Below are 12,329 nucleotides of genomic sequence, written 5' to 3'. Positions count from 1 at the left end.
TTTTTTTTTTTTTTTTTTATATTTCCACCCCTCAGCTTTAATGTAGGGCTGAATTAATAAATCACATACAATTTACTCATAATGTTCAAATATGTTATTTGGGAAACTGTGAAACTAAATATAATTTTTCTCAGAACTTAGTGCTCTTAGGATACAGGATTTAATGAGTCATATCTGAGTAATTTATCATGTGTATCTTGGAGAAGAAGGAAGTCAGGTGGGAGAAGCATGGTGTTCTGGACCATATAAGCTGCTTTGTTAGATGAAGTGACTCCTTCAAGATAGTGCTAACAAAATCTTCTGTATATTTTTTTTAAGGGAGCTTTTCATATTGATATACCAAATTTCCTTTTTCAGCTGTCAAACGTTTAATGAAGGAAGCAGCCGAATTGAAGGATCCTACAGATCATTACCATGCACAGCCCTTGGAGGTTAGTTCCTGTGTATATTCACTGTAGCTGCTAGTTTGTGTCTGCTGTGTAATACCTAATATAATTTTTCTGACTGGTTACATTGCTTTAAGTCCATACTTAATATTTAATTTTGGTTTTGGAGATTAATAGACCTTATTAAAATGGTCAGATTTTTATTTTTTCCTTGAAAACTATAAGGAACATTTTAAATCTAATGACATGTCATGGACTTGACTCATCGGTAAAAAGTACATAATAAAAGTTAAGATTATATCTAAGTAGTCATGTCACATTGTTGCAATATGTTTTTTCCCCTGGGGATTGCATAACCTCATAATTTAAATGTGAAGTGGTTATGCATCCAAAAAGAAATTCATGTTATGTTTTGAAGTTACCCTAGCAGAAAGTTTAAGGCTAGATCCTGTAATTGGATTGACATGTGTGCAGCCCTGTGCATACATAGGAGCCCATTGAAGTAACTGGTGGTTCAGTATGAGCAGAAGGGAGCAGTTGCAGGATCTCACCTTTTAAAAAAAAAAAAAAAAAATCTTACCCTAAAGATGCTATCTATGCTGCAGTCTCAGTCCTGGACATTTTATAAACAGTCAAAAATTTGAGGAAAGGTGAAATCCTAGTGCTGACAAGAACGAAACTTAAAAAATGGTTATTTGTATCTATAGGCTTGTCTACATAGAGCAGTAATGGAGACTTTGGGGGGGGGTGATTTTTAAAGTGCACTAAAGCAGCAGTTCTCAAACTTTGGGTCGGGACCCCAAAGTGAGTTGAAGCCTGAGCCCCACCAACCCGGGTCAAAGCCAGAGCCCAAGGGCTTCCGCCCTGGGTGGTGGGGCTCAAGTTACAGGCACCCTGCCTGGGGCTGAAGCCCTTGGGCTTTGGCTTTGGCCCCCCTGCCCAGGCCAGTGGGGCTCGGGCTTTGGCTTTGACAGCCCCTCTTTTTCCCTCCCTCTCCCCCAACCTGGGGTGGCAGAGCTTGAGTGGGCTCAGGCTTTGGTCACCCTTCCTGGGGTCATGTTGTAAATTTTGTTGTCAGAAGTGGGTCGCAGTGCAATGAAGTTTGAGAACCCCTGCACTAAAGTGTTGCACATTAATTTGTTCATGTAGACTTTGCTAGTACACACTAAAGGTTCTAAATTCTAAAAAACAGAAGCCCTAAATGTTGGGACTTCGCCATTTGGTGGAATTTTTGCAAAAAAGCTTAGTGCACTTAGCATACTTAGAGCACTTAACATGCTTTTGGGTTCTATAAAATACAGATTATTGTTATTGGTTAGCTTTTGTTTTTACTTGCAGTTTTTCTCCTGAATAATGATTTTGGTAAAATATCAACTTTCTTTTTTTTTTTTTTACTTATATTTCTGTTTTAATTCCAGTGTTTTAAACCAAGTTTAGGGATAAACAACACCTGGATTTTTGTAATAGTAAGAATAAGAAGGCCTATTTCAGGATGTTGTTTGCTGGTATTTTGTATGAATGTACTGATTGCTTGTTAGGACAGTCTCTCTCTCTCCTGGGGAGAGAACAGTGAGAAGCAGAACCTGAATGGATGTTGATAGTATCTCCCTCTGCTCCACCATGTACAAACTGTATGTCAGCTGCCTGGCAGCCAGGATCACGGAGTGGGCAATGACCGAGGGAGCCATCAGCCTGGCCCAGAAGGGCTTCATGCCATTGCAGGGGTGTTAAGAGCACAACTTCCTGCTCCAGACCGTCATACAGACGACCAGGAGAACACGGAAGCAGTGCGCGGTAGCGTGGCTCGACCTGGCCAACGCCTTCGGGTCCATCCCCCATCACCATATCTTCGACACACTACAGGAGTTTGGGATGCCGGAGACCTTTCTCCACCTGATCTGGGAACTATACAAGGGCTGCAGCACCACCATCCGCTCGGTAGAAGGGGAGACTGCCGAGATACCGATCCGCAGCGGCGTCAAGCAGGATTGCCCCCTCAGCCCGATCGTCTTCAACCTCGCCATGGAGCCGCTCCTGCGGGCGATCTCCGACGGCACCGAAGGCTTCGACCTGCACGGCGAGAGGGTGAGCGTCTTGGCCTACGCGGATGACCTGGTCCTGATCGCGGACGACACCGAGAGGCTCCAGGGCATGCTCGACACCATCGGGAGAGCCGCGGACTGGACGGGACTCCGCTTCAATGCCAAGAAGAGCGCGACCCTCCACGTTGATGGGAGCAAGAGGGACTCGGTACTGACGATGGAGTTCCTCATCCAGGGCGAGTCCGTCGTCCCCCTGGCGGAGGGGCAGGCGTACCAGCACCTCAGCACGCCGACGGGCTTCCGCGTCTGGCAGACCCCCGAGGACACCATCCGGGAGATCCTGCAGGACGCCGCCAAGATCGACGCATCCCTGTTGGCGCTGTGGCAGAAAATCAACGCCCTCAACACCTTCCTGATCCCCCGCATCGCCTTCGTCCTGAGAGGATCCGCTGTGGCAAAGGTGCCCCTCAACAAGGCGGACAAGACCATCCGGCAACTGGTCAAGTAATGGCTGTCCTTGCCCCAGAGAGCCAGCAACGAGCTCGTATACATCAAGCACGGTGGTGCCAACGTCCCCCGAATGGGAGACCTGCGCGACATCGCAGTCGTCACGCACGCCTTCCGCCTCCTGACATGCCCGGACTCCAAGGTGAAGAACGTCGCAACGGCCGCCCTGCACGCCGCCACCGAGAAACGAATTGGCAGACCTCCTTCCGACCAAGATGTGACCACCTTTCTGAGCGGCTCCCTGGACGGCGAATTCGCCCAGGACAGGGGTGATCTCGCCTCACTGTGGTCCCGTGCCCGCAACGCCACGTGCCGACTGGGGAAGCGACTGGGCTGCTGCTGGGAATGGAGCGAGGAACGGCAGGAGCTGGAAGTCCTGATACCGCAGATCAGAACGGAGGACAACACCATCGTCACCCCCGGAGCCAGAGGCATGCTGGAGAGATCCCTGAAGGCCGCTGTCCGTGCGCTCTACGTGGACACCCTGAAGAAAAAAACGGACCAGGGTAAGGCCTTCGAGGTGACCGGCAAGTGGGACTCCAGCAACCACTTCCTCCCCACGGGCAGCTTCACCCGGTTCACCAACTGGCGGTTCATACACCGCGCCTGGCTGAATTGCGTCCCCCTCAACGGAGCCATCCGCCACGGGAACCGGGACAAACGCTGCAGGAAGTGCGGGTACGTCGCCAAAACCCTGCCCCACGTCCTATGCTGCTGCAAGCCCCATGCCAGAGCCTGGCAGCTGCGCCACAACGCCGTCCAGGACCGCCTAGTGAAGGCCATCGACCCGCGCCTGGGAGAGGTCACCGTCAACCGCGCCATCCCAGGCACCGACAGCCTGCTGTGCCCAGACATCGTCGTCATGGACGAGGTTGGAAAAAAGATCATCCTGGTCGACGTAACGATTCCATTCGAGAACAGGACCCCGGCCTTCCGTGAAGCCTGAGCCCGCAAGCTCGAAAAGTATGCCCCCCTGGCTGACACCCTGCGGACAAAGGGCTACGAGGTGCACACCGACGCTCTGCTCGTTGGGGCCCTGGGTGCCTGGGACCCATGTAACGAACGCGTGCTGAGGACCTGTGGGGTAGGCCATCGTTACGCGTGGCTCATGAGACACCTAACGGTCTCGGACACTATTCGTTGGTCTCGGGACATCTACACAGAGCACATCACCGGCCACCGCCAATACCGGGAGTGAGCTGGGGGGAAGAGACCTATAAACCCCCCCTGCTGGACTTCATCCCCTGAGCCCTGAACTCACCGAACCTAACTGAATCCCACCACGTGAGGGTCACCCCATCCTCATTACCCAGCCCACTTACTTATACCCATGACTGTCTCTGCTTTCTGTATGAGTGATGGACCCTCACCGCTTGTCGGCTGTATCTTGATCCTGCCCACCATTGGGGACATTGCAGTTATATATTATGTGTGCTGTCCAACACCAAAATACTAACATCCCCCTATACGCTGTATGTTACCTCCAATGACCAATAACTGGCGCTTCAAATTTTCTGTATCGTTTATTTTTCAAATATTATCTAATAAACTTTTAATTCTGTCCTTTCAAGAGTGATAAGTAGGTGGGCAAACATAGAGCTGTGATCTAGCACTCAGCATTAGTCATGAGTAGGGATATGACTTTGTCACAGTGTTGGTCACCACTGTCACCAGAACCTGTGAATTTTGCTGTTGATTTCAACTCAACTGTGAAAACAGTGAGCATGTCTTAATTAACAGGAAGCAATCATGACTTTTTCACGGTGTCAGCGGAAGTGAAAAAGTTAAAATGATTGGAATATGCAAACCTTTGAATAACGGTAAATAGCGGACAACAACAACAGCAACAAAATATGAGTAAAAATTGGCAAAGCAATTGGCAAAGTGCTAAGCAACGAGCACAACAATATTCTCAAGCATTTAATGAAAACAAAGGGAAGTTATTTTGTATGTAGTGCAGCATACATGTTGATTTTACTAGAAACACTAGCTATGACAAGAATCTGGAAAGTGCAACACGTACCAACAAGAGGCATTACAAGTGGAGGAAAACAGAAATCTGAAACGTCAGAAAACAGCTGTTTACTACTAAGATCGAAGAGCAGCTTTAAGGAGATATGAAGCTTTCAGAATAACAGAAGCCTTTTCTGCTTCTTGCATACCCTTGACAATTCAAAACTCAGAGGGTTTTCAGAATGCAATCTGGAACACACATTGGAGTTATACCTAGTGCAGACCAGTTTAGAAAGTTTTACTTACCGAAGAATTTTGAACATGACATTCAATAATTGGAGAGACAAGGTGGGTGAGGCAATATCTTTTACTGGACTAACTTCTCTCGTCTCTCTCACCAATAGAATTTAGTCCAATAAAAGCTAACTTCTGTTGGTGAGAAAGACAAGAGAAGTTAGTCCAGTAAAAGATGCTACCTCACTCACCTTACCTCGCTAATATCCTGGGACTAACATCCCAAAACTGCATACATTTAAGATTTAAAAGAAAAATTGTATGGCTTTGAAGGAATCAGCGTGGTAGCAGATGAAGCTATTGATGCTGAAGACAGATATGTACTCGATATTCTCGCCATCCTTGGCCGAACAAGCAGTGACAACAAAGCTACTTCAGCTCCATGTGAACAAAACAAGCTGGAAGTATTTTTGTTGAGTTACGAGGTTTTGGGAGCAGTTAATTTAAAACAGTAAGCTAGGCAATAAGGGAAACTGTTGAGAAATTCATAATACCCCATTTGATTGCGTGACAGATAATGCCACCTACATGGTGAAAGCTTGGGATTGAAGTTTGAAACCTTTATTTCTAAATGCAGTACACCTAATGTGCATGGTGCATTTGCTTAACCTTGTTGGCGATTTGTGGATGAAAATACTTTTAAAAGTAAATGCATTTGTTGTGGCTATAAAACAAGCTTTCACTGTCTGCCCTGCAATGAAAGCACAGTTTTCCCTTTTTCAATTAGAAACATACAAAAGTCCTTGCATCCCACCAACCTCTGGATGGAATAGCTGGTTTAGAGCACCTCTTTATCATCTTGAATATGCTGAGGATTAAATTTCATTTTTTAGAAAGGGGAATGATCATAATAGTTTTAATGTGTTGCAGAGGTTAATCTCTGCCAATCTGCATAAGTTAGAGGCTCTGGAAGAATTAGAGGCTCTAAAGGAGTTTGTACCACAAATCATGAATACTTTCACGGGTTATGAAGAACCCACAGTTCAGGCTCATTAGGTGAAAAATGACTGTGATCTTGTGCTGTGAGCTGAAAGCTCTGTTGAAACTTACCAACATCCAACAACCAAAAATTGCACCTCTAGAAAGCACAATAAAAAATAAGTCATACATGGAAACTGACTCAACCTCCCGCTTTTGCCAACCTGCTGCTGCTTTTTTCAGTGCTGTATTGCTCATTAACTGTAGCCTTTGCAATGCTGCACTGTCTTATAGTAGTTATCCTCATTTAGCTTTTTTCTGATTTTTAATTTTGAATTTTTGCTATGCTACAGAGCTACAGTCCATGCTTATTTTAATAAAGTAATGATTATCTGTTTTTGTCCTGCTCTCTCTGACTTGTGTGCTCTTGTTTTTTTGGTTTTTAGGATAATCTTTTTGAATGGCATTTTACTGTTAGAGGCCCTCCAGATTCGGATTTTGATGGAGGAATTTATCATGGACGAATAGTACTACCACCAGAGTATCCCATGAAACCCCCAAGCATCATTCTGTTAACAGTAAGAGTATTTAGCAGTCATCCTTTATATATGGTCATTTCAATTAGAGTAACCTTAAAAGACGTTAACAAATCATTTTTGGCAATATGAGAGAGAGTTCACTTAGAGAAAAGTGCAGAATTGTGGCTTTTTATTTTGTTTATCCACTTGTATACCTGTAAATGAGACTAAATGAAAAATTTGAAGACTATTTATGCAAGATTACATACATTATGGAAAAACCACTGTAGGATGAACTAAATTTAGTGCTTTGACCACTGAAAGAGGAGGGAAAATAGTTCCCCTACTGCTGTGGTAGGAGGCATAATGCCATGCCATTTGATTCACTTTGGAATAGTGATATAGGCAGGGACAGTTACCTATGTTGCTTGCTGAAATGTTATTTATAGTAACTGTAATGAAATATCTGTTTATTAAAACACTTTAAGTTCTTATTCCAAGGCCAGAGAAACAATGAGAAATCGTGGATGAGCAAACAAACTGAGTGATCTTGTCTTGAAAGAGGTTTACGATCCAGTTTCAATTGACATCAACAAGAGCTGCATGTGCCTAGCACCATGCAGGACCTTGCCTCAAATTTGTCAGGAGGATTTTATTTAGTAAATAATTCAATATTTGTGTATGTGTGTGTGTGTGTGTGTGTGTGTGTGTGTAAAGAGTATTAAAGTTGCAAAAACAAGCACTTAAAACTTAAGAAATGCCAGAATTAAGGTTACCTACGCAACCTTAATTCAGAACCCTTGTGCATATGCGTTAAGATACAAGAATGGAAAAAACATGTGATCATGTAATTAAAGACTGTATCATAATTAAATTATATCAGTGGAGCCATATTGACCCCTCTACTTGGGTCGTCAGCAGGGTTTTGGACTTTTGGATCTACCGTACAAATCTCTACCACTTGAGTTAATGGAGTAACTGGTAGTAGTAGGCTGTTATCCTCTATGTGGACCAGCTACTAGAAGGGGATGAGACACATGCTTTTCTAGTAGGTTTCACAGCTGTTTGTTGACAACAGAGGAATGTTAAACGCTCAGGATTCCTGAGTTCAATTCCAGGTTCTGAAGGGGAGCTTGCTACAGTGGTTATGGACCCTTCTGTTTCTGTGCCCTCAGCTTGTTCCTATCCTCCTCTGTCCTGTACACCCCTGGTTCCTGCCCCTTCAGCCTCTGCTTCTATTCATCCCCACTCCCTGGGTCCTTCCCTCTTCCTCTGCTCCCCTCTACCCTCTGGCTCCTGCAGCCTCTTCACCTATTCTGCATTCCATTTTGCTGCTCATCCTTTACACTGGCTGTGTGTCAGACAGGGAGCATAGATAGTGCAGGAAGGACAGTTTCACTGCTCTCAGTCCTGTGCCCCGAACCACAGTGAACCCCAGCAGCTGGGAGGAGTAATTGCAGGGAAGATCCTGCTCAGCCCCTGGAACACTGGGCTGAAGCATGCCCAGTGCAGATGGAATCATCAGAAAATTTAGCTGCAACACTCTGTCAAGCCTCTAGTAAGCATGTGCAAACTGAGATTTTTCAAAGGGTTATAAATTGGTCAAATCTGGATAATTTTCACTGGGATGGCAAAAAGCACTTTCCTGGTGTCAAATTTTAAGTCCCTCCGAAGCAGAGAGGTGCTAGAGTTTCTGAACTGAAATTTTTTTTTTCTTTTTTTTAAACAAATGAACGGGCAAAACAATGTATTTTTTCCTAATCTCATTCCTGGAAACTGCTGAACTGTTTTAGCTGAAACTTTCCCCTCCAAATCAGCCTCATGTGAACACCCAACATGGATTTGAAAGTATCAGGCAACCTTAACTATAGATGGTGCTACCAGCTCTGCCTGTATATATAACAAGAGCTAACCTTTCACCTTTTGCCAACACTTTAAAATATGTTTTGGCAAAAACGTGACCGCATCATAGTGACCTTAACTTCTAAATTCTTTTATATGATTCAAAAATTTGATTATGATCACCCATTATTAATCAATCCCAGTACATTTTCTATAGTATTCTTGGCTTTTAAATTTTAAAGTTATTCTCATTTGTCATATGAAATGTTGCAGATCTTAAAAGTGAAATACAGAACTCACTTTTGGAGGATTTCTGCTATTTGTTATGTTTAAAAGATATCTTACGATTGTCTTCAGTGCTTTGTGCAGACAGCAGCAAGGGTGGCTTCAACAAATCTAATCTAGCTTTATATTGTTGTCATTTGTTCAGTTGTTATATGATGTTTGCAAACAGATTTACTTGAAAAGATTTTTACTGTTTAGTTTTTTTGGTAGAAGCTAGTTTAACAAGGAATATTTGAGTTGAAGAATGTCTTTTCTTGTTTTTCTTCCCGGACTCCCTTCCCTGAAGGCCAATGGCAGGTTTGAAGTAGGGAAGAAAATTTGTTTAAGCATCTCAGGACATCACCCTGAAACGTGGCAACCTTCATGGAGTAGTGAGTATTACTTAACATTCAATGTAATTCTTCTTCAGCAAAACATTGATGGGACACCAACAAAACTAGTTTTCAGAATTATATTCTTTGTGAAATTATCCATTATCTTATCTCAGTTTTATACTGTGCTCAACAGCATATCATTTAAGCACATTGCTTGATATATGGGCCAAGCTCTGATAACATGCAGAAGAATTTCTTCTACTTACTCCCATGACCTCAGGAGACACTGGAAATAACATTGTTTCAGCTTCTGTCACTTATAGAGAAATAAGTAGAATGGAGGGAAGAGGCACATGGTTTTAGTGTTGTCATTTTTCCTGGATAAGTTGATAACTACACTTTGAATTTAATTCATTTCTATTAAGCTCACTTAATTGTAAACAAATCTTAGTTGAATTGACAATGGAATCAATATCTTATTATAGTATCTATTGATCACAGGACTAAAAAAAATAAATTCCAAGACAATACCTTATTTGCTGAATGCCAACTAATTGTATGTTTCTCCAGGGGTAAGGTAAAGGGTACATAGGCACATTGGCTGGTGCTGTGAGCACTTCCTCTCCTGTTTCAATCTAATTTAACCCTTCATGCCACTTTCTATTCAAGTTAGCACGGCTGGCCTTTAGGGTCTGAAAACTCCAAAGCTATGCCCCAACTCCATTTTTGGACCCACATACACGTCCATATTAATCTCCATTTTTAATCAGAATAGGAAAAATAGCCACTGAATTTGTGGAGGTCACCTTGGTGTAAATTAATCACTAGGATTGAAATATGTCACCTTAATTTTCCATAAACAACATGGGTTAGTCACAGTTTCCACCACAGTTGTCTGGAACTAGCTGTTGGGACCTGTATAGCCCATGATCATAAGTCCCATGGGTTTTCTTTTTTTGTGGATGCCAGGACTATGGCTACCACTGACAGTAGGCTGCCTTGAGTTCTGCAGATTAAATGGTTCCTCTGCTGAGTTGGCAAGATAGTCTCTGGCACAAGCAGGGATACTGCACGGTTGCAAGCAGCCAAGCCAAAGCAGACAGAAGTAGGAAGGCTGTCTCCCCTCAACTTGAGCAGCAACTACGGCATACTGGAAGGTGGAACCTGGCCTCCCTCCCACCCACCCTCAGCAGCACCCTTCCTCAGTCTTGTGAGAAGAGTGGAAAACAAGAAGCACCATAGGAGAAGTCTCCTAGGGAGAGAGTAAAGGGGGCTGATCTCAAGAGAGAAAAAAGATGGGGGTACCCAGGAAGGGGAAAGGTAAGGTGGTATGTTTGAGATCAGTGAAGGGATGTAAATTGATGTGAGAGGGAGGTATAGGGAGGACTCGGAAGAGACAATGCAATACAGATGGGCTCAAGGGGGTGGGAGATCAAGAGAAGTATGGTGAGCTATTGATATTTATTTGCCCCGGGTAAACGAGCAAGTAGAATTTTACATGACTGCGTATATAAAACATTTTGAGTGTTTTAAATTTATAGTTATGAAAAATACTTTGAATCCTATTTTAATTCCTAGTCTTGTCACTTTAAGTTTTCCTTCTGAATCAGCTTGAATAGCATTATAGGTTGGATATTAGGAAAAACTATGTCACTACGAGGGTGTTGAAGCACTGGAATGGGTTACCTAGGGAGGTGGTGGAATCTCCATCCTTGGAGGTTTTTAAAGCCCGTCTTGACAAAGCCCTGGCTGGGATGATTTAGTTGGGATTGGTCCTGCTTTGAGCAGGGGTTTGGACTAGATGACCTCCTGAGGTCTCTTCACCCTAATCTTCTATGATTCTATGAGTAGTGTGTGGTCAACTGAGTAACATGATTTGTAATTCTGACATGGCACTCTGTACTAAATGAACGCTATAAGGAGAGGGGAGGATCCAAGACCCTGAGTTTAAAATGACTGAATGGTTTTTGCTTTTTGTAAGTCTCACTGCACTATACTTCTTATACCTTTCCCTGAAGTGGGAAGAGGAGGAATCATGCAGCAGGATGCATTGCAGAAGGACCCATCTTTTTATGTCCCCCTCCGCCCCCTCTATCACTGTTTGTTTTTATGCTATATTGTTGTTAATTTGTCCCTACCCTGGCTATAAATGTCACACTTAAATATACTGAAAGGATTAAATTCTATGATCAGAGTATTGTGGAAAACCAGGGCTCATAGAATTGTGCATGAATCAGCATGTTCTGCTGAAGCAGAATTACAGCTATGAACATTTTGACGCTGCAGAATCGCAGGAGTTCTATTAGCAGAACAATTTTTCAGTCTCTGCTTAATAACTTTTAAACTTTTTTCAGCAATTGTTGAGGGCTTTTGTGGGCAGTATATATGCTGCTGTGGTATTTATTATCTGTGGGTTTGTATCTTAATTTTCCTAGGTAACCCTTCTGTGATTGCCTATTTAATTACTGTTATGGTGCCTTAAATTTTCATATAGGCATTGTTTTATTATATATAATAAACAGTTGTAATAAATCAAAAGAAGAAACATGTACACATGACAGGTATGTTATGTTCATTGCAGACGCACAGAAAAACTAGTCCTTGTCCCGATGTGCTGACAATCTAAGGCCCAAATTTAGCAAATAACTGTACGTAGGCCATGCCAACGTAATCTCCTTATTATCGTCCTTTTCCACCCTATTTCCTCCCTCCTTGTTTTGAACTCAACTGTTCATTTTGATCCATTATTTCTATGGGCCTTAGCCTTTCTTTTCTGTCTTTTATCCTCTGTCCCCTTCTATCAGCCATCACTTCACCATCTCCCCTTACGTAACCCTTCCATCTGTGACTCCTTGCCATAAAAGAAAAGGGATTTTTCTTGTGTTCTCCTTATTTTTTGTATACTATTTTTGTTGGTTTTAGTGTGATTACAAGAAATTCTCTTCAGACAGAATGGAATCTTTATAGGCAAAACTCATTACTTTTTTTTTTTCCTCCACAAAGTCTAGACTCAATTAAGTAACAATTCTGGGAAAAACTTAATTTGAATCTTTATTTTTTTCCCAATTTCAGTAAGAACAGCTTTACTAGCCATTATTGGTTTTATGCCAACCAAAGGAGAGGGAGCCATAGGATCCCTAGACTACACACCTGAGGAAAGAAGAGCACTTGCCAAGAAGTAAGTCTTCTTTTTTTAACATCTCCAACAATCTTTAATATAAAAATCATAGATCTGTAGGAAAGAGGATTCCCCTTTCCTCTGATCTAGAT

At 43.0% G+C, this 12,329-nt stretch overlaps 1 protein-coding gene across 2 annotated transcripts in view; it reads left to right on the top strand.

Annotated features, from left to right (window-relative positions):
- Positions 1-12,329, top strand: part of UBE2J1 (ubiquitin conjugating enzyme E2 J1) — a 58,507-nt gene that overhangs the window by 17,544 nt on the left and 28,634 nt on the right. For both annotated transcript variants that reach the window (XM_005299714.5, XM_065590182.1), the window contains exons 2-5: positions 358-431; positions 6,547-6,678; positions 9,032-9,116; positions 12,132-12,237. In XM_005299714.5, the coding sequence (XP_005299771.2) occupies positions 358-431; positions 6,547-6,678; positions 9,032-9,116; positions 12,132-12,237 (397 nt within the window). The remainder of the gene's footprint in view (positions 1-357; positions 432-6,546; positions 6,679-9,031; positions 9,117-12,131; positions 12,238-12,329) is intronic.

Source organism: Chrysemys picta, chromosome 3 (genome assembly GCF_011386835.1).
Source record: "Chrysemys picta bellii isolate R12L10 chromosome 3, ASM1138683v2, whole genome shotgun sequence".
Classification (NCBI taxonomy): Eukaryota; Metazoa; Chordata; order Testudines; family Emydidae; genus Chrysemys; species Chrysemys picta.
Note: the sequence above shows the minus strand (reverse complement) of the source record. Positions and strands in the feature narration are given on the sequence as shown.